At 52.5% G+C, this 21,040-nt stretch overlaps 9 protein-coding genes across 9 annotated transcripts, besides 1 other annotated feature; 3 read left to right on the top strand and 6 right to left on the bottom strand.

The window, feature by feature from the left end:
- Window positions 1-21,040: part of a sequence feature (contig 1.170 861..216503(-1)) that runs on past both edges of the window.
- Window positions 906-1,511, bottom strand: ANIA_09185 (DUF4267 domain-containing protein; the record flags this gene model as incomplete). Its single annotated transcript, XM_677362.1, has 2 exons — window positions 906-1,330; window positions 1,463-1,511. The coding sequence occupies 2 exons, from the start codon at window positions 1,509-1,511 to the stop codon at window positions 906-908; spliced, it is 474 nt and encodes a 157-aa protein (XP_682454.1).
- ANIA_09186 (protein aphA) lies at window positions 2,196-4,113 on the bottom strand (the record flags this gene model as incomplete). The annotated part of the gene is made up of 2 exons (XM_677363.1): window positions 2,196-3,675; window positions 3,743-4,113. 2 exons carry the CDS (start codon window positions 4,111-4,113, stop codon window positions 2,196-2,198), a joined length of 1,851 nt encoding a protein of 616 aa, XP_682455.1.
- Window positions 4,349-6,592, bottom strand: ANIA_09187 (uncharacterized protein; the record flags this gene model as incomplete). Its single annotated transcript, XM_677364.1, has 1 exon — window positions 4,349-6,592. The coding sequence occupies one exon, from the start codon at window positions 6,590-6,592 to the stop codon at window positions 4,349-4,351; it is 2,244 nt and encodes a 747-aa protein (XP_682456.1).
- Window positions 7,254-8,113, top strand: ANIA_09188 (uncharacterized protein; the record flags this gene model as incomplete). The annotated part of the gene is made up of 4 exons (XM_677365.1): window positions 7,254-7,274; window positions 7,304-7,390; window positions 7,525-7,612; window positions 7,728-8,113. The coding sequence occupies 4 exons, from the start codon at window positions 7,254-7,256 to the stop codon at window positions 8,111-8,113; spliced, it is 582 nt and encodes a 193-aa protein (XP_682457.1).
- Window positions 8,357-9,669, bottom strand: ANIA_09189 (uncharacterized protein; the record flags this gene model as incomplete). The annotated part of the gene is made up of 2 exons (XM_677366.1): window positions 8,357-9,184; window positions 9,217-9,669. The coding sequence occupies 2 exons, from the start codon at window positions 9,667-9,669 to the stop codon at window positions 8,357-8,359; spliced, it is 1,281 nt and encodes a 426-aa protein (XP_682458.1).
- Window positions 11,855-13,250, bottom strand: ANIA_09191 (LLM class flavin-dependent oxidoreductase; the record flags this gene model as incomplete). Its single annotated transcript, XM_677368.2, has 1 exon — window positions 11,855-13,250. One exon carries the CDS (start codon window positions 13,248-13,250, stop codon window positions 12,165-12,167), a length of 1,086 nt encoding a protein of 361 aa, XP_682460.1. The 3' UTR covers window positions 11,855-12,164.
- ANIA_09192 (IQ calmodulin-binding motif protein) lies at window positions 13,514-14,895 on the bottom strand (the record flags this gene model as incomplete). The annotated part of the gene is made up of 4 exons (XM_677369.1): window positions 13,514-13,541; window positions 13,701-13,846; window positions 13,900-14,757; window positions 14,815-14,895. The coding sequence occupies 4 exons, from the start codon at window positions 14,893-14,895 to the stop codon at window positions 13,514-13,516; spliced, it is 1,113 nt and encodes a 370-aa protein (XP_682461.1).
- Window positions 15,888-16,907, top strand: ANIA_09193 (protein llmJ; the record flags this gene model as incomplete). The annotated part of the gene is made up of 4 exons (XM_677370.2): window positions 15,888-15,964; window positions 16,013-16,120; window positions 16,181-16,437; window positions 16,492-16,907. The coding sequence occupies exons 1-4, from the start codon at window positions 15,903-15,905 to the stop codon at window positions 16,905-16,907; spliced, it is 843 nt and encodes a 280-aa protein (XP_682462.2). The 5' UTR covers window positions 15,888-15,902.
- Window positions 18,709-19,938, top strand: ANIA_09194 (protein cetL; the record flags this gene model as incomplete). The annotated part of the gene is made up of 4 exons (XM_677371.2): window positions 18,709-19,178; window positions 19,239-19,350; window positions 19,398-19,573; window positions 19,632-19,938. The coding sequence occupies 4 exons, from the start codon at window positions 18,709-18,711 to the stop codon at window positions 19,870-19,872; spliced, it is 999 nt and encodes a 332-aa protein (XP_682463.1). The 3' UTR covers window positions 19,873-19,938.

The following is a 21,040-nucleotide window of genomic DNA, read 5'->3' as shown; positions in this document are numbered from 1 at the left end:
GCCACTGTCACGTCTGATCAGTTTCGAGCTAATCGAAGGAGGGCCAGGAAGAGGGACGGATCGAGCCAGGCGTGCGTTTAGGTCGAGCCTAATGGCCCATTGACAGCGACTAGCGAGGATTTGACGAAGTCAGGAGATGACAGGGTTGCATTATGAGGTGAAATCCGGCCAATCGAGATGCGAACGAATATCCGACTCTGCTGGGGCCGAACTGACTAGATGAGCAAAGAACTTTCCTGGATGGCCGCGTATAAACGAGTCCCCCATGATTGGTGTCAGTCCCCCGAACTGGGTGATTAGTTCTAATACTCTTGCGCGTACTTGTAAAGGACCGAAGGCGCTGGAATGTGCTGGCCAGGACCGACATTCTGGGGGGGTGGGGGGAGGGTTAGACCGTGTATCAAGTATTATCAGGAGCACCCAGAGTGAACCGCCTCGTGTTCGGCAACATGTTACAATGAGATTAATAGCATCCAATCTCAAACTCAGCCTGATTGATCCTCCTCCACAATCCAACCCTGGCAGAATCTGGGGGAGGGGGGTTGCGGGCGGGGAATTCTGGGGGTGGACTCTAGGTGGCATATCCCCTGTACTCTATCTCATGATTCCATGCGACGGTAGAATGTGCCGACTGCCGAGAAGGCTTGCAGAGCTTGAGTACGCCTCGAGTCTTGGAAAAGTCTTATTGGCTACGTCGCTCCCGCGCCATCCACGCCACTGACGTTGGAGTATGTTACTTGTCAGACCAAATTTAGCCCCCACGCTCAGCTCTGATGCTGCTGGGGTGATCTCGGTAGACTCTAGTCCGGTTTCAGATGCTCTATGCTTTGACTTAGTATATTGTGCCTTCTGGCTGGATAACCAGTCTGGATAATAACAGGGCTCACTGCGCTTTGATGCAAACCCTAACCGCCTGCCCCTTTTTTCCCACGCCCATCCGCCGTCCGAATCCACCAGGCAGCCCCCTGATAGAGCCCAAATAGCAGATGAAAGACAACCATCTGGTAATTCCTCCTTCCAAAAATAAGCACAACACCCGCATCCGCCAGACTCATAAACGCCCCGATCCATAGTAAAAGACCCAGTCCGGCTTCGTCGTGCAGCCTCTGCAGGCTGACTAGAGCAATACCGTAACCCAGCTCGCGGATCCCTTTGACGAAGATGAGTGGTGAGACGCTCTCCGCGCGACCATTTGGATTCTCGGGCACTTCTCGGGGGATGCCGAATTCAGAGTATTGACTCCGTGGTTGGATGAAGCAGCGGACGGCCCGCAAGATCAGCGCGGTTCCGATATTACCGCCGATATTGGGGCTAGAGGGGTTGATGAATCCTAGATGGCGTTGAGCTTGGCTTGAAAGCATGAACCCAGCAGTATTTATAACGTGCAGAGGAAGATGGGAATGGGGTTAGGGGCCCTAGAGACTCTGTTGTTGGGGAGGTAAGAAGGACAATATGGTCATACCTGGTAGATGTGCTCCTAACCAGGAGACAACTACCGCCGCCCATTCCATACTGGGCTGGTCGGTATCCATAGCAAGGTAAACGACCTCAGAGTGGTTCATATAGCTTATCCCGTTGAGCTCGGTAGCATAAAGAGTCAGTGTAGTTAGCAACGGCGGGTGTCGACAGTGAAGAGCCGCTGACGCCTATTTCATATTCGGTTGACGGTAGATTACCAAATAGATGATCGACCCTGATAAACCTTTATTCTGAGTTGTGCTGAGTAAAGGTGCTGATCATTAGGCTGTGCTGCGCCCAGAGCAGGGCAATAGGATCTGACATGCTGACATTCCAGATAGGCGCCCTGGTAGGAGATTCCTCGGGGAATACTCTGGTCCCAAGATTGATCTCCAAGTAACAGTGCTGCCCAAGAGTGCGTCTTCGGCATGCATGTCAATCGCGTTTCAGTTTTATGTCTTATACCCTGTAAGTCATCTGCTTATCCAAGTATAATACAGGGTGTGGCAGCCGATCGGGCGAGAGTCAAATGAGTGCCTGATACAGCTATTTTAGGCACAGCTAAATACTTTAGACTAAATTCAATGAATCCTTGATTTGTATGTAAACAGGTCATAGGGCGCAAAGGTACAGAGTACAATAGTAAGGATTCCAACAGGGTCCAATTGTATATCTCTCTACTTACTCCTATGCAGTGACTGCAATAGAGACTTTCACCACCCACATTATGCTATCCACTACACGTTAATCGTACAGGTCTCCCCTTTAACAAGCGTCAGCCAATCGCCAGTACTCCCATCATCACCCTTGACAAATTCCCAGTTGACGACGGTCTCGTTGACGACGGTCAACTTGCTGAACCCAAAGTGCGTGCGGTCCAGTTTCGCTGTGATCTCCGTCAAACCCTCGCCCTCGTCAAACCAGCTGTGGCTTTCGATGTTGCCGGCCATCCCGTTGATGATGTGCGTCATTGACTTGCCGCTGTTCGTCGTGTAGGTGTGGTTGTCGGCAATCGAGGACTCGTCGATGGTCCCGTTGGCAGTCATGGGGAACATACGCTCATACCAATGAATGTGGCCTGAGAGGTATGCGTCTACCCCGTACTGCAGCAAGAGGTTCTCAAACGCGTTTCGTACGTTCGTCTGATAGCTCGAGTACGCGGACGAGTACATGGGCCGGTGGCTCATGACAAACACCCACGGGGTCTTGGTCCGATCAACGCTAGCCAGATCGCGCTTCAGCCACTGATACTGCGCATACGCGGTATTATCATCGTACCGGTCGCCGTCAATCGTGCCAAACGGTCCGCTGTCCGTGGTCTCGGTTTCCTCGGGGCGGGGATGGGTCTCATTCCCGGTGAGATCGCGCTCGAAGGTCGAGAATGGACTGTTAGCAAAGTCGGTTTCGCCGTCCAGACTGACGAAGTGCGCAAGGCCGTAGTCGAACGAGTACCAGAAGTTGCCGACGCCCCCTGTTTCCTTGCCCGGCATATGGAAGCGGTGCTGGAAAGCCGTGAAGTTGCGCTGGGAGGGGGGGCAGCTGTAGTAAGTCAGGTTCTCGGCTGGCCATGTCCCGTTAGGGATTCCTTCGTTTAGATACGCGGTGATGGGATTGCCTGGCCCATCGAACTCAGCACACGCTGACTCGTGGTTGCCCGGCATAACCATGTGCGGGATCTTCACGGTGAGGTTGGTCATCCACTGCTGCCATAGATCCCAGTTCGACTCGTACAGCACGCTCATATCGCCACCCTGCGGGCCTCCCTGATTCGCCGTCTCGCCCTGCGGAAGGGGCTGTTTGTACTCTTCAGGAATCGGACCTCCGCCTGGCAATTGCGTACTAGTTCCATTGTAGCAGACGGGCCAGTCGTCCGCGCACGGGAGGATGCCAGAGAACCAGTCGTCCGCGTAGCTTAGATCCCCGCCGTGCCAGGCAAACGCAGCGCCTTCGTTCGCCGCTTTAAGGAGTTGGCGATGCGTGCCCTGGGCGTTCGTGTACCCCATGTCGTTGAGGACGGCCACGGTGAAGGACCGCTTGTCGCCGGGGGCGCGCGCCGTCGTGAAGCTGAGGATGTCGGATTCAGTCGTCCCGTTGGCAGCGGGAATCCGGTAATAATAGGTGGTCTCGGGCTTCAAATGGGGAAGGCTGACTTCGTGAAAGAACTGGCTGCATTGGGTCACGGCTTTGACTTGGGCGCAGGAGGGGGTGCGGTCGTAGCTTTCCAACCAACGTTAGTTCACCTGTCCAGTAAGGGCACACAGATAGACGGAGAATCGAAACATACGTATGTGACCAGCCATGGGCCACCTTGTTCAAATTCGCTGGACTGGTTCCCCAGCGAACGGACGGGGCCTCGCCCAGCCCAAAAGGCGTCTGGTAGTGGATGTGCATGCCGTCGGGGAGGTAGGAGAGCGAAATGACATTGACATTGTTTTTTGGATGCGCAGATCTCGGCTTCACGGCTGGAGCTTCTACCAGACGAGGGAATCCTTTGCCATTGCCATTGATGGTTGGATTGACCCAGTCGCCAATTGGGACATCAGGGCCGTTGTAGGGGTAGGTCGTGTCGACCGTTGGACGAGCCTCGACCGTAGCGAGGGCGAGGAGCACGGCTACGAGCTTCATCTTGGCTGCCAGCCATGCATTCATGATCATCGCGCATGCACGGTACCTGGCAGGGCGTGGAGAAGGGCTTTATGGGCCCTCGCCCCAGGGCTTATCGCCGATCGTCCCGCGAAGAGATAGTGAGGTTGTATCGGCTGCTGAACGAAGCAATGCTGATTGGCTGTGTGGTGGATCCAGGGGGAGACTGTTAAAATTGTTTATTTAGCCCGTCGAATTAGGACCTGCCTAACTCGCCTTAAAGCAGTCTATAAAGAGTCTAAGAGGGTTACGAGTCGGAGGTCTCCGTATGTACAGACACCAGTCTCTCCATCCACTCTCGCCACGCCTGATCCCGTCCAATCTCATTCTCCCCAGGCAGCTCTATGGTCTCTTGCGGGATCTCATAGAATTCATGGCTCTGGCACGCTCTGGCGGGGCCTTCTCCTTGCAAAGAACGGTCTCTACAGCTCCAGCACAGCTGCGTCCTAGCACACGCTAGGCATACAAACCAAGACCCGCCCTCGACACGATCTTGACACCCCGTACAAACCGGTTTCGCATGCTCCTCGATTTGCGTTCCCATCTCACCATCATACGCGTACAAAAGACGCGCTGCGTCTCCTTCTCCTAGGTAGACCAGTGCTCTGGCGACGATACACGAGTCAAACCCGTGGCTGTGGCCGCGGCCGTTCTTGCAGCTTTCCAGCAGCCGTCGTCCAAAGGTAGCGACCGTCTGCCGCAGCCGTATCTCGCGCTTTTTCGAGTCCGTCGAGAACCGAGGGCGCTGCATGAGCATAGCCGAGAGAGTGTCAGGATCCGCCGCGGCCCAGTCGAACGCGCTGCGGCCGTACAGATCCAGGCAATACGGGTCGGCCCTGCTCGCAAGGAGCAGGGCAACCATTTGTGCATCGCGTTGGGCAGCGGCGAGGTGCAGGACAGACGACCAAGTCCAGTGGACGTTTGGGTCGAAGCCTGCTTCTATCAGCATGACAACAATGGCCGTCCGTCCGTGCCGGACGGCCTCGGCGAGAACTGTGTCTCCGTTTAGGCATTGGGAGGAGAAGTCAATCCCTTTATGCTGGCAGTGCTCGACCAAGGTCAAGCAAGTCTCGTAGTTGCCGTGGATCGCTGCGAGGTGCAATGGGGTATGCCCGTGCAGATCGGCTGCTCGAACACAGGCTCCATGGCGAAGCAGTTGTTTGACAATATCCGTAGAGCTTGTAGCCACTGCCTCGTGCAGCGGCGTTTTCTGTCTTTCATCTGCAACAGATGGATTGGCGCCAGCCTGTAGCAAGACCTCCACCGTCGCGGCGTGGCCCTCTCTAACGGCGAGATGGAGCGCGGTGCGACCGCGCTGATCGACGACGTCGACCGGGGAAGCCGAGCAGAGCAGGGCAGTCCTCTTGACGAGTCCCAGCCGGGCTGCGGAGTGCAGGGCTGTCATACGGACAGTGCCAGCAGGTGGGCTAGGATCAGCACCTCGTTGAAGGAGGAATTCAAGCATCGATCCCGTGTCCTCCCGTGCGGTGGTGACGAAATCTACGACATTGAAACCCCTGTCGTCTCTGCGTCGGATGTCTGCTCCGGCATCCAAGAGGCATTGAACCACCAGCATATGTCCCCCGGCGGCGGCCTTACATAAGGGGGTGATGCCGCCTCTGGATGGAAGCTCTGGATCCATGCCCACAGCTAGGAAGGTCTTGACGAGTGCGAGGTGGCCGCGCGCTACGGCGACGAAAAACGCCGTCTCGCCCCTGCTATCGACGACTGTTGGGTCGATCCCGAGCGCCAGTGCCCATTGCGCCGCCTCCAGCCGGCCGTTATGGGCGAAGGTGTGCAGCAGAGTGGCAGTCCCCCCGGGGGCGTTGGCCAGCGGGTCTGCGCCGTAGCCGCAGAGCAGCTGGATGATCCCAAGGTCACCGGTTGGGCCAGCGGCCGTGTGTAGAGCCGAGTTGAGGAGATCGGGAACCTGATCTGGATACTCCCTTATGATAGAGTCCAGGACGAGCCGGCACAGCGGCTCGGATGCTGTGGCCGCCGCTTGAAGCAAGGTCTCGGTCCAGTGCCACGCGTAGCTTTCCCACGGCATAACAGTCGGGTATACACCGATGATCAACCTCGCGGCGAGTACGTATTCGCACTTGATGGCCGCGTGCAATGCCGCTTCTCTGTTAGCATTGAGGGCGAAGACGTCGGCTCCAGCCCTGAGCAGCATACGAAGGGCGTCCTCGTTTTGCGCATAGACGGCCTCGTGCAGAGCCGTCGTCCCATTCTCGTTATCAGCTGGCCATGGTTTCCCGTAAAGCAACCTTTCCATCACATTGAGACGGTTGGTCTTAACAGCCCAGATCAAGGGGGTGCCAGCGCCAGGCACACTCCGATACCGGCGGGCGAGTTTGTAGAGCACCGGGCCCAAAAGCCTGTTAAAGCGCAGGCAAGTCTGTAGCAGGAAATTGGTAGACGGGACGTCGAGATGTTTGGCGATGAGAAGGATAAGTTCTGAGGGCAGCTGCCCCAGTGTGGGAGCCATTATGCCATGGCAGCGCTGGTTATGTTGAAGACTGTAGAAAGAGTCAATGCTCGACACCCCGTTAAAACGTTTGCCAGGGGTATTCGGCCCTCCAAGAGGGCCCTGGCGGGGCCTACAGTCAGGAACTGCCCTATGAAACCCGTCCTAGTGGTTGTTTCGTGGAACAGTGGAGTTCCTACGCTCAGGACGACGTATCAGAATACTTTTGTCTAAAGTACGGTGGGCTGATTCGCGTGGCGGCAGATCCAGTCCTGGAGAACCGCACGCGTCTCTCCTCTAAAATGATCTGATCCTCTGTTCTGTATAGATCACTGACCTATACCACTACTGGGGACGAAGGGCAGTTGCCTGAAATATAATGGGATGCTACTGAACCAGCGGCTTTGAAACGGCTCCTCAGCAAGAGACGGGGGTTGCACCGTTCTTTATTATGGGTCAGGCGGGAAAATTTTAGCAGCCACACCGTGGATGACCCAAGCTTCCAGGACAAAGTGGCAAATGCGGGTTTGCGTATGGGGCCAAGTATATAGAGAGAATCGATGTCAGTATACTGTAGATATTGGGTTTGGAGGAGACCAGCGGCGGTAAGTTGTTCGTATACATACAAATTTTCAAAATAATTATATATTAAAAATAAAAATAAGTAAAAACATGGGAAATCATGGAAATTATGGATGTTACGGTAATTATACAACTTTAAAAAATTTATAGATTAACACTCCCATATATGTCCTTCTTCAAGCCGTCTCAACCGGAGTCATCCACAGAAATGACCTACACAATGCCTACAAAAGGACTGTAAGCACAGTTGGCTGTCTGCTTTTGTTACAAAAGTCAAGCCAGCTAGAGTTAGCTAGACTCTCACTCAAATTACATGGAAATGGTTGACTAGCAGAATAACTGATCTTGGATGAAAGCTCGTTCTCCCATAGGGCCCGAGCCGGATCGAAATGCAGAATAAGACTGTGACATTGCTCGGCTCTGAAGTAACACCTACTGCCACGGTCTCCACAGTCAAAAGTGAGAAGCGTGCGCTTGTTCGCGGGAGTTCCTTGTCCTACAAGACCTGGAAGACAGCACGGGCAGATATCAGAAACACAAGGGGAGAGAGAATGAACTGAACGAAACAAAACAGCCCCAGGAAAACTGCTCACTGGCAATGACTTCGATGCCATCACCAAGTCCAACATGACCCAATCGGATTGCAGACAACAGCTCAAACGGCCGGTCAACGTTGACGAGCCTATGGGCTCCAGTCCCTGCGGCGGCGAACCCTCTCGTCTCAGCCGCAAACCTCCAGCTGCTTCGGGAGGAGGCATGTTTACACTCCCTACAGCCCAAGTGCTACGAACATCATCACTAGGTTTAATGGGGTGGACATGTCTGCATGCCGATCAATATCCCGGGCTAGCGGAATATCTCTTGCACGGACTCCAGCTACCTGTGCTTTCTTGCTTCCCTTCAGGCACATCATCTCAATATTACTTAATTCACGTTCCGAAAAGAGAGCAGACTAAGTAGTTTGCCTGTAGTGGGCGCGAGAGAGACAGTAAATTTGCCTTTGAGATTAATACTCATAGTACTCGTAAGACACGCACATGTCCAGTCTGAGTAAACATCGGAAACCCATAGTACTAAATACCATCATATACAGCTCCAATCAGCCTTTTATACCGTCCCAGAGCCATCATTGGAAAGTAGTGTTTGTAGAGGGCGTAATCAATGTAGAAGTGATTAGGGAAACCCACGCCCGCATACAGCTCCTCATCCCATGTTCCTTCCAACTTCCCCTTCCGTCACCTGTCTAGACAGTAAGAACACTATTTCTTCGGTGATAGCCGGCTTGCTGGGGACCAAGCGTGTTAGCAAGCCCATAATTGCCCAGGCTGAGTAGGTTGCGCTGACAGGCCCTGTCCCAGCAAGGCTGATGTCCTTATATGTTTCAAAGCACTCCCCCCACCCGCCATGGCTTTGTTGCGCCTTCACGAGCCAGCGGACGCCGTCATCAATCATCATGTAGACAGTGTCGTTGCGCGTAACGTCGAGATTTGTCTCCCAGTAGGCCAGCCCGCAGAGCACGTTGCTCGTCCCGTACGTGTAGTTGACGCCCCATCGGCCGAACCATGCACCGAAGGATTCCTGCTCGCTCTCGAGGTATTTGATGGCCCTTGTAGCTGTCTCTCGCATGCGTGACTCAAGGGAGGCGGAGACCTCGTAGGATGCGGTCTCGGTGCCGATTTTGAGGAGCAGACCAAGCGCTTCGAGGATACGGCCGGTCACGTCGGCTGTTGAGGGACCGCACATGCTATCCATGTCCGAGAAGGGTATCTTATTGAAGAACTCCTTGTTGATCTCGTAGTCGAATGCGTCGCAACCCCCGTCTTTGTTTTGCATGCCCATGATCCATTCGATTGCGTTGGTGACGACCCATTTGTTCACACTCGAGGGAGTTTGCTTCGCGTGCGCAATAATGGCTGCCGCAGTATCGTCGAGATCGGGGTACCAGCTGTTGGCAGGAAGCAGGGCTCGTGATGGCGTACGATCGTCAACGGAACGACAGTGGAACGCGCCCACGAGAATATGTTGTAGATGCTGAAAGGAACCCACGTAGGGATCATAATTACTTCAGGGGGCAGTTCAGGGACCGCACTCCACGGATAGAGGCCAAAGATTGCCAAGTTAAAGCGGGTGAAGATGCGGACTTTCTCGATCCAGCCAGCAGAGGTGATAAATTGTTGGGCTCTACGCATGGTTGCATGCTCCGGAGACTGTCCCAGCAGCTTCAACGCAAAGTAGGCCTCCACGCTGGTCGAGATCTCGCCCGGCAAGTTGGCTGCAAGGCCCCAGCTACCGTCGTCGTGCTGATTAGCGAGCAGCCATTTGATCCACTCGTTCGGGCTGGATATGAAAATGCCCAGCGCGCCCAGTAGACTGATATGCTCGGCCGTCAGCGTGGCATTGGCCTTGAGCTCGCCACACCAGTGGCCGTCATTGCGGGCTTTTTTGGCGACCCAGGCAGTGGCTCGCTTGATGGCTTCGCGGAGGGAAGAGGACAACTTCTCGTGCTGAAGCTGCATCTTGTAGATCATAAAGCGGATGTCGGCTGTGATGAGGGGCCGGATGCGGCAGCCAGCTAATATAGTCATTCCTCTACGTCGTTTGTCCCCGTCGTTACGCGACTCGCCCCCTGCCCAGATATCCCTGCCGGAATTTTTTTTTTTTTTTTTTTTTGAAACAGCATCACGAGTACAGGGAATACATGACGCCGACAGGGCATGTCCTGAACGACAGGAGTACAGCCGGAACCCCCACAGACAACAGTGAAGGTATGTATGCGACTACAAGACTTGGTCGATCGTGTGGAGTTACTCCTGGCGCCTGAATGTGCTGGCACGTAGGCCTGCGTCTTAGCATAATGTAATAGAAGATAGACCTCCTCGGGGACCTCAGAGTCGAGGGCGAGACACCTCGCCTTAAGCTGATCTCTTTCGCCTTGGGCTTTTCGTATACCTCATTTCAGACTGGAGATAGTCCAATAATAGCTATGTAGGGATTTACACCAGAAGATTTCGCCTGTGTTCCTGGTTCTGCTGCCACAATCGACAAAGTGCCGAGGATACACCGGCTGGTTGTGGCTGTCCTCTCGCCCAAAGCCTGCCAGACATATTCATCATGCAGGACCGGGGAAGTCTGCGCCTCAGAAAAGGCTTGCTAGATCGGATGACAACAAGTACAGCTGAGTTCGTCAACCCTCATCTTGGTGATTGCATGGGCTGTGCCGAGTAGGCCGATTTGGCGACATCGAAACCCTATTTGACGGTATGATGGGCATGGTCTCAATAGTGAACCACTTCATCAAGCTCTTGCCCTTCTCAACCCGCTATCCCGTCGCTCAACCTCAACTGCTCGAAGCTAGCAGGTGGCCGGTACTGTAAAGACTTCTTCAGACTTGAGGCGGCCCAAGCGATGTGGCCTCAAAACCCAACTGGAACTGGTCACAGCTCTTCTACAATACCTAGCCGGCATATACCCGGAGAGCAGCTTTGTTCTGCCTCGCCGAACAAGAAACTGGCGCTGTCATCTCAGCCGCCTCGTTGATTCCATCTTCGTTGCGACGGCTGTCCGCAACCCATCCGCCACCCAGTGCGTTCTTCAACAACTCGACAGTCTTGTTAAGACACGTCGCATCTTGCCCCGAGCAAGACAAGCTCTCTCTTCTGCGTGCTTTCTTTTACGAGATGACCAGTTGGACGGCGGCCTTTCCTGTCTCCGTCTCATACACCAGCCGCGAAGGGTTTGAATACAACAGCTACCGCATCCCACGGGATGCCTTCACAATATCAAACCAGTGGGTGGTCACCATAGACCTAGGAATCACTATCCATTTTGAGATCTTTCGGCCTGAGTGATGGAATGGAGAACCCAGACCTCCCTAAGCCGTCGATCTTCGGGTACGGGCGAGGTGTGCGTCCAGACCAACAATTCGGTGCAAAGTCCATGTTCATGCGCCCTCGCACATGCTCTAGATCATTGACATGAGGTCTTCTCACAAGGGAGGGTAGGGTTTCACATCGCATCCTCAGTTAGGCATGATTGTTGAGAGCGATACTAACGGGGTCAAGTTTCTTCCTATGGATCGAACAGGCTGCGAGTGTTTGAGCCATGCTCCGGGAACACATGTACGAGGGGGGGCTGCTTCTAAATGATGCGAGCAGGGCTGTCAGGCTGTGGGCTGAAGTAGGGGGCAGATATGGTTGGATTAGCAGGGAACTATGGGCAGGCTGCTTCTGGAGTCAGGGTAGAACTGAGTACGACTGGTCTCATGACGTTATAAGGATCTTGAACCACGGACAAAAGCTTTCACCGCTGTCTATCCAACCACAACTCTCGAAGCCGTGTCCGAGCTGCTCACATTCTTTCCTACATGCCAGACAGACCGCGAGTGCGGATGCAGGAGGCCCAGCATCGAGTAATACCACTTGCTAAATATCATCAGCATATCCAAGGACATTTAATCGTCCGAATAGAAATTCTAGGTAAAAGAAGAGTGGTGAGATAATGCTGGCTGCAAGCGACATACTGACAAGCATGACGTGTCTTAGGGCCTGGCCCTGGTCAATCCCCGAGATTCCCGGTGCCGATGCACAAGTTATGTTCACAGGAAAAGATAGAAGGACAAAAGAGGCCTATGCGCTCAATCGTGGTCAATGTGAGTAAAGATGTATCACTCTCACTCCGACAGGTTTACCTGCGACCCGTATGTTGTGAATTCTAGTATGATATTGCAGCAACTATTGTTTGGGTTGTGGAATTATCTAGGAAGAGGGTATCCCCACCGAGGGCAGGTTGTTTAAGCCCTTCATCTAGGACGTTCTTGCAGAGTACATGGATGAAGAGGACGTGTGACACGAATGAGAACACCCTTCAAAGTGGTCTGACACCTGAAATAAATACATCTATGTCAGGGTTATCGGAACGAGGTACATGCTCTTGGCGGAGAATCATATCAACATCTCGCTAAGATACTTTGGCGCCGCGAAACATATATTACCAGACCTCGTAGTGATGGATCTCATTGCTTCCCCCTCTTCTTCAGTTCCTCTCGTACGCGCGGCAAGATGTAGCGCCCATAGTCAATTGCGTCGTTGAGGTTATCGTATCCTCGGATGGAGATCAGCTCTGCACCAAGCTCCACATAATCCAAGATAGACTCTGAAACAGTTTCCCATGAACCAACAAGAGCTGTTGACGCACCACGTGCGTTTGTCGCCGTCACAGTCGGGTACCATAACGCGCGGTCGTGCACCTCACCCCGCGAGGCGATTTCGAGCAGACGCTGCGAGCCGACGTTCTGAGGAGGAGGTGCATTAGCAGGCGCCTTACCAAGACCAGCGGCACGGTTTTTCTGTAGGGCATCAAGGGTGCGGTGTGCCTTGGCCCAGGCCAGCTCGTCCGTCTCGGCCACTATAGGACGGAAGGTCACCCAGATGCGCGGCCGGTCAGTACGGTCTGCTTTCTCCGCTTCAGCATAGATGCGGTCGATTTGCTCCTTAGTCTCCTTCAGGGGCTCTCCCCAAAGACCGAAGATGTCCGCGAGTGAGCCACCAATGCGATAGGCTTCGTCAGATGATCCACCGACTGAGACAGGAATGGTGCCGTTCACCGGACGAACCCGGTTGCTGAAATCCTTAAATGTGTAGTAGGGGCTCTCCCAGTCGAATGGGTCGGCAGACTCCCAGGCCCGGCGTAGGATTTTGATATAATCCTCCAGTCGGCCATAGCGCTGGTCTTTGGTGAGGAAGTCGCCCTCCCTGGCCTGTTCGGCATCACTGCCACCGGCGATAAAATGGACAACGGCACGGCCGGAGCTAAGCTGATCCAGAGTCGCTAGGGCTTTGGCGGCCACAGTCGGATAAAGGGTGTTGGGCCGCACCGCGATGATGATTTTGAGGTTTTTCGTGTGTGAGGCGATGGTCGCGCCGACAGTCCAAGGATCGAAATAAGAGGAATCATAAGGGACAAGGGTATAGTTGTAAGAGTAATCATCTAGATTGCGAGCATAGCGCTCCAGGAATGCCGGGTCAATGGCGGCATTGGGGATCGGGTCGATCTCCGTAGACGGGGTAGGAAAGGTGAGGCTGATGAACTCGGTAGGCATCTTGATTGTCACTGACGATGATGACTGATGACATCGATGGAGGGGTCGACATCCTTTTGTACCCTTCTCCAACACTATTTTCGGCGATGATGCGATCGGAATTGCGATGCCGTTCTGGCATGACCGGGATGGCATCAGACATACAGAAATCACGTCTTCGTCTCCAAAACAACCGTCACAAGTCCACTGTTAATGGGTCATCGCTTTTCCCCGCGCAATGTATTTTCCGCTCCAACTTCTCTCGCGTTCGAATCATATTCCGCTTAGTGCCGACATATCCTTCCATCCCGGCTAAAGTGGCATAGAGCTTAGTGATGGATACATGAGATAGGTCCGCGCCCTGATCTCGCAGCGCTTGGACAAAAGCATGGAAATTAGATGAACGGGGCCGATAGTGACCACTGCATCTGTTAGCATTCTGAAATAGAATAATACCCGACGCTGACGTACCTCAGCGGAGCCAGATCTCGCAGTTTTCCCCCCCGGATCTTGATCAGCCCAGCAGCAGCTATCCGGCCCCCGCGGAGAAACGACGAGTGCTGGAAAGAACCTCGCTGTTTGATACCGATATATAAGCGATAAGAAGGGTCGGCAACCTGGTCGAGTCAGTCACGTCCATACATTACTTTTCGGCTTGGTGGGAACGCACGAAGATCCACCAGTCGTCCTTGCCAAAGAGTTTATCTTTGATACTGTTGATAATCTGCCGCCTGCGACTCGAGAGGCCGTGAGCAGGATCAGATTCGGTATCTGAAACTTGCGTCTCCTTGTCCAGCAAGGACTCTGGTGCCGATCGGTGGCGTAATTTCAGCCTTGACCTGGCATCCGAACTACCCTTTCCCGGAGGACTCACAGCGCGAATAGGCGAGATGCCGTCTGCACCGTCCTCGTACAGACTATTGTTAGTCCATACTAACTCGTTGTTCCTGGCCCAGCGGAATCTGCCCCTCTGATCAACCTTCACCAGATAGTTCAGTCTCTCCTCGCGAGAGAGGTACCGGACTTTCTCACGCGATAACTTATCCCTGGGGCATTCAGGAAGCTCGACACCTTTCCCACCGCCGTAGTCTAGCCAGTAGAAAAAGTTCTCGTGGGTATCCATGGCTTTCCAGTACTCGTGATACTTTCGCAGGTTGCTCCCGTGACGATGACTTGGATCCATCATCTCGAGGAAGTACTGTAGATCCATGGCCTTGCTTATCGTTGCCGGAGCCGGTTTGGTGGGTTGAAGGGATGTCTCGCGCTGCCGAGCGTGACTATCACCGCGAGCCAGCTTAGCCACATGGACGGCATGGCTCCAGTTACGATGGGCTTGGGCGGCCGGTGAGCCTGCTGTGGATGCAGCTGAGCGATGGCGGGCCTGCGATTGCGTCTCCGCGACGATCTGCGCGGTCAGCTTACTGTCGAAACCACGTCCAATGCGAGGCCTTACATCGATCCAGCGATTTGTCGCGGTCAAGTGTCGTCCCTGAAGCTCTCTCCGCGTGCGGTATCCCCGATATACACGCTAATCGCGGTAAGTAATCGAGCAAGCAGTGCCCGTGGAAACATAGGAAAACTGTACCTGGATCAAGCAAACGGCAGCGACCTGGGATGCGGTGACGTCATTCTCGGCTTCTGGGTGTCCGCGGTTGGTGTCGGTCATGGCGCAGACTTGGGAGTCGCAAGCAGAAGAATGAATATGCTTCTTCTTCGTAAAGCTAGCTGTAACGGCTTCATTATTAAGGAGACATGGCCAAAAATCAGCTGCGGAGGAGAAGGAGAGAGAGCTGGAGAGTCTTGCTTCCTTCAAAATTGGCCAACGAGGTCCACGGCCGGTGGCAGAACCTGCACTAACCATTTGCGGTTAGCCTTCTTTCGGGCTAAGGCCGCAGTGACCCGATCTCCGAACGGAGCCTGGTAGGCTCTCTTAAGGGCTCCAAGTTGGTCGAGACTTTGTTGCAGTCATCATGTCAGCTTCTCCACTCAGTACTGCTAATAGTTTTCATTTCGCTTCAGTGAGAATTGCAGCCGTCTAGACACGAGTATTGTTCCGGAATGTAGCATTCGATTGGGGGTTCATTACTCCATTGGCCCGGATGTTTCTGTCCATGTATATATATCTGCGCTGCCATTCTTTCCTGCAGAGTCTCCGCTTATGGTATTTTATTGATTTTGGAAAGTCAAAGTCAGCACGGGTTTTAGTTTTGATTACCATATATGCTCTGCCAGTATGGCTACAATCCTTCTACTCTTCACTCAGTCTCAACTGTGCAAATTGCCACTGCCAACCGCTTATAAAATAGTATGCTAGCAAGTCGTCAGTGCTTTGGCTATCCTAGTGAACTGGCACTGCTTATCAGAATGCCACCAATGCGTTGTATGCGCTTCATTGGCTCCAGCTGATATCCACTGTTCGGGGTCGTGCAGAGAGCTCGCATGAGACCCTACATTTCGGCTTTCTTCAGCTAGCCACCACTCAGCATGCGCTATTGAACGAGCAGACTTTCGAACCTACAAAGACACGGAAGACGAAAAGTCTCTATTGGACGAAGTCAGACAAGGCGCTTAGCGTTAGCCTAAGGCCCCCTGCGAAAATCCATATATATTCATGGCCGTGCCGCCTGACCCCAGTCCCACCCGAACAAGCCTTCAAACCTCCTAATAAACTCCATGACCATGGCTGACGCTGCAGAGATCTATCCGCTCGGCCGCGATGAGGCCGAATCTCGCCGGTGAATGCCCCAAGGCCTCCGTATCGAACAATATACTGACAATAACAGACTTAACGAACAGCACAAGCTTCTGATAGACTTTACTGAAGGGCTGATAGATAAATCTGTACCATTGGAGAAGATTACTGCGGTTGCCGATGTCGCTACTGGGACTGGGTAAGATAGCGCCCCAATCAAGCAGGCAACGGCAACTATCTGCTAACCGCTATATGGTAGGATATGGCTATGGGATGCCCGGGAGCTGCTCGTTGACCGTGCGGGAGAGTCCCCGCGGTACTTTCACGGCTTTGACATTTCCCCAGCCCAGTTCCCACCAGCCGCCGAGGGCATCGACTTTACCGTCCATGATATCTTGAAGCCGTTCCCGGTCGAGCACCACAATCGATACGACTTGGTGAATATCAGGCTACTGGTCGGTGCCATCACGGAATCGGACTATGAAAAGGTTGTGCAGAATCTGATCACCATTCTGAGTAAGGAACTCTGGCTGTACACTCTGGATTTACGCTAACTTGATACCCGTATAGAGCCAGGGGGATACCTACAATGGGGCGACATGGACTTTTACCGAACGGCGACCGACGACCCAAGGGCTGCGACGGCGTGTGATTTGTGGCTGAAGTACTGTACGATCAACAACTTGAGCCAATGTGCTCCTAAAGCGATACAGAAGGCCTACCAGGATGCTGGGCTCTTAAACATTGTCAATCGGGCTTTCCTCCCTTCGAAGCGGGGGGATCTGCTAGAAAGGCTGCAGAATTGGCAAATGCAGTTCTACAAGAGCGTGGCACACTTGATACTGCTCAAAACCGGATATGTAGCCGATCAGGCGGCGGCAAGCCAAATGGCTCCGGAGCTTTTTCGAGGTCTGGAGCTGTTCTACGCCGAAGGGAATACAGTTGACAGCAGGTTCAATGTTGTGGTCGGGCAAAAGCCTACTTGACTCGCCGTACCAACCACTAGTTATATTCGGTGGCGCTTTATGGTGCTGTATATGAATTGAATGCTATATATTTATTATCTTCAATTGTAGGATACTGATAACTTCAGGCACTTCTTGCCTGGAATTAGAATTATATGGATCATGAATACTAATGATGGCTTGATACGTTCTAGAAGAGTTTATGTTTCCGGCGACATTTGTGATCTATGGTCTAGTCTCCTGCTGTCGTGGATGCTATAGAATCTCGATACCGGAAGCTCCGGTGAGAACATGCACTTGCCGTCATGGAGATATTACTTTGTTACTTGCCTAACGATGTAACAATGCCACAATGATGATGGTGGATATATATCGTGAGTGTGCTAATTCAACTGCTCAAGCCCGACGCGGAGAGAACCCCAGGGCCATGAGTAGTATGAGCGCCGAGTACCACCGGCTCGACGACCCAAAGGACTTCAGATCCTCTCATTGAAGTCTATAAAGAGTTTCAATCCTGCGTGTCGCATATGATCGCGGTGCGTCGGTGCCATTCCATCATTATGAACTCATGTAGGGTGCCTTCTCAGATCTAGGGTCCCCGGTACTCTGCCAATTATTGCTTTCCAGCTCACTGCAGATGATAGCGATTCTTTCGAAATGGCTGGCGCTCGTATCAAGCGTTTTGATCTGAAAAATCAATCTGATCGGTGACTGTATCCAGCTTCTGTGAATACGTTGTGCGGAGTGTCTATACTTCCCCTACGGTATCTGCTAAAGTCCAAAGGCAGTCATTATAGCCCGCAATCTTATATAGTTATATGGACCTCCGTAACCCCCTATCAGAATACGTGCTCTTATCTTCACGGAATCAACCCTCATAAGTTAGGAAACATTGTTGTGTTATTCTCTAGGCCTAGGAATGTCGTGGACTGGACGAAGTTCAGCCGCGAGCTCCGTCTGGATCGGTAGATATCTGCGACAATTCGGTTTCCTTATGCCGCTGGAAATTGGCTTGCGGTAGCATTTTGACCTACTTGAAAAGACCTATACTGCTGTGTCCTAAATGAAACCCTTCCGATCCCCCTGTCAATTCTTTCGCGACCGAACCAGACACAATGGTACATTGTACCCATTGAGCAGGGCCAGCGAAGCAAGATGATCTAATTTCGAGAAATTTTATGATCATCAAAAGACTATAATTCTTTTTAAATAACTTTTATTATTTCTTGGTAGACCAGAAACACTCAAATGGTAAGGTCCTTAAGTGGGAAGATGACCCTGTACCTGGATAGATCCCGACTCTTCATAGATTGCGAAGGAGGCTGGGAAAGTCAGATACCAGGAGGTATTGTCAGCGCTGTTCAGACTGGCTTGCGTTCTCTTGTCAATAATATACCTGACCGAAAGAGTCCTGGGTTGTCGCAATCAAGGTGAGGGGGGAGGAATACAATAAGTACACAGAGGGTGAGCAAAACCCTAAAACATCTCCAAGTCAGACATGCCACGAGGATCGACAATCTCGATTCCCGGTAGCAGATCGACCGCTATGTAGAATCCGGCAACTGCTGGTTACCAGATGACAGACTCTAGATCTTCGTAGGCCTCGCCAATTGTTGGATGTGGGGGAGGTTGTATCGGCATCATTATGATTTCTGGTGGTTGCATCATGATGACCACTGCAGGATGTCAAACGCGGCATTCCCACGGGTAAGCTCTGGATAACCATTCACCAACGAAATTATAAGTACAGGGAGAGACCACGTCCAGTACTTAAGGTCAACCACATACCTGTCGTCCAGATACATCACTCGAAAATTAAAAAATGTCTCGCTCCATCGCCATCACGGCCGTCGATGGCCATACCGGCTTTCTGATCGCCGAACTTCTCCTCACCGATGACACCTTTAAAAAGAAGATCGGGTCTGTTGCAGGCCTGAGTCTGAACCCTGACTCTGAATCGGCCCAGGAACTGTCGAGCCTCGGTGCCAAGATCGTCCCTCACAAGCCTGGCGACCTGAAGACGATGGTTTCTTCTCTCCAGGAGCTCAAGGCGGACGTGATGTGCCTGATCCCACCCGCGCACAAGAAGAAATATGACATCACAGTCGAGTTGATCGAGGCGACAAAGCAGGCGGGGATTCCTAATGTGTGTTTTTTGAGCTCTGCAGGGTGCGACCTTGCCGAGCGCGACAAGCAGCCGAACCTGCGCCAGTTCATCGACCTGGAAGCGCTCTTTATGGCCTCCAAGGGCGACGCCAGCACCTCGACGGGCCATTCGCCCGTTGTGATCCGGTATTACTCCCCCGGCTTTCCTTGACCGGAATCGAATTCGCGGCTAACCGTTGTTACCAGGCCCGGGTTCTATGCAGAGAATCTGCTGATCTACTCCAAACAGGCCCAGGAACAGGGCAAGCTTCCTCTTCCGGTCGGCAAGAACAACAAGTTCGCCCCGATCGCTTTAGGTGTAAGGTTGAGCCGAATGCAGTCGGGACCTGAGCTGACAGGACCAAGGACGTTTCGCAAGTTGTCGCCCATGTCTTGACCGGGGAAGGGAAGCACGGATTCAGCGACCAGCACAGAGGCCAATTGATGGTCTTGACGGGTCCCATGCTCACCACCGGCGATGAGCTGGCCACCGCGGCCAGTAATGCTCTCGGACAGGAGCTGAAGTTTGAGGATATTTCGGAGTGCGTTCGCCTTTTGTGATTTTACTCTCCCAGACAAATTTCGCTAACACCCGTACAGGAAAGAAGCGCTGAAAGTCCTCCAGGCGCAGTCCGACAGTGACGAGTCGGAGCTCCAGTATCTCTTGGAATATTATTCCCTCGTGCGAGAGGGAAAGACCAATTACATCTGTACGACTGCGTTCCACGACGTGACTGGAGGACACCCACAAGAACCAGTCGACTTTTTCAAGGTTTACGCGGAATCGCTACAGCCAAAGCACAAGAGCAAGCGGCGCAAGTTGAGCACGGGCAAGAAATAGACTGAGATGTACAATCGAACATAATTCTCTACTTCAGATAATATGAAATGTCATCTATACCGTTGAGAATCATAGTTGAGCCTCTGCCAGCGATTCGGCCGTTATCAGTCAACACGTTTCCTACGTACGGAGTATTTCGGTTTTCGATGCCATTTCCCGGGCAGCTACAGCTCTGAAGGCTCTGGAGCATCTCTTGTCCTCTTGATCAGATCCAGGGATCACCTTGAAGCATGTCCAGGGTATATGGGAGGCTAGGGTGATGGCTTATTCTTTCTATCCATCGTGAAAATACAGATATAGACCCCAGCCACGCCAGGTTGTCGTACCAGGTTGATTTAGTCTCAATCTGTCCAGAACCAGCAATGAAAAATAATAATAAAAAAGAATAATAATGCTCAATGCGCATTGAGGACCCTGTGCTCCCCCGAGAGTATACCCACTGGACTTTTACACTCTTGGATAGCTTTCGACATCAGGAGAGTCTTGACATTAGTTAACTTCAAAGGCGGCCCCTTCTCTATGGCTGTACCTGTTTTCCCCTCTTTTTTTTTTTTTTTTATTTTTTTTTAAAATTTTTCTTCTGTGTCCCGGGCCCCTGACGCGCAAGTCATGCTGTTCTAGGAAGCTGGATGCGAGTTTGATCAAGACAAGCATATTGGCCCTCGCATTTGCACACCAAACATTAGACTTGTTAAACCACGGGTTGGGGCGGGTTTTCAGGCCTAGCTGATCCGCCCACGCGGGTTTTGGGGTGGGTTACCTTCACAGTAAACCGCCCATGGGTTTAGCAAATAATTCTAACCCAACCTAAATAACCCAAAATAACCCAGTTATGCATATCATTACTCTAATAGACAATGATCTACATAGTTAATAAAATACTGTATTTAAATACTGTATTATAACTATCTAAGTAAGAAAATATAATCTAAATACAGTAATATACCTATTCAGATATCTTGGCAACCCAGCGGGTTGCTCCGCCGGGCTTTGGGGCAGCCAAAAATATCCAAAACCCAATAGATAATTAGAAGGTCTAACCCAACCCATTTCTTGGCGGGTCGGGGCGGGTTGGGGCGGGTTTCGTGGGTTGGGTTTAACAAGTCTACCAAACATAGACAAATTAGTCAGCATTGTAGAGTTTCTACGGGACCACGGTGCCCAGGTT

Source organism: Aspergillus nidulans, chromosome VI, assembly GCF_000011425.1.
Source record: "Aspergillus nidulans FGSC A4 chromosome VI".
Taxonomy (NCBI): Eukaryota; Fungi; Ascomycota; class Eurotiomycetes; order Eurotiales; family Aspergillaceae; genus Aspergillus; species Aspergillus nidulans.
This window is presented reverse-complemented; position numbering and strand designations above follow the sequence as displayed.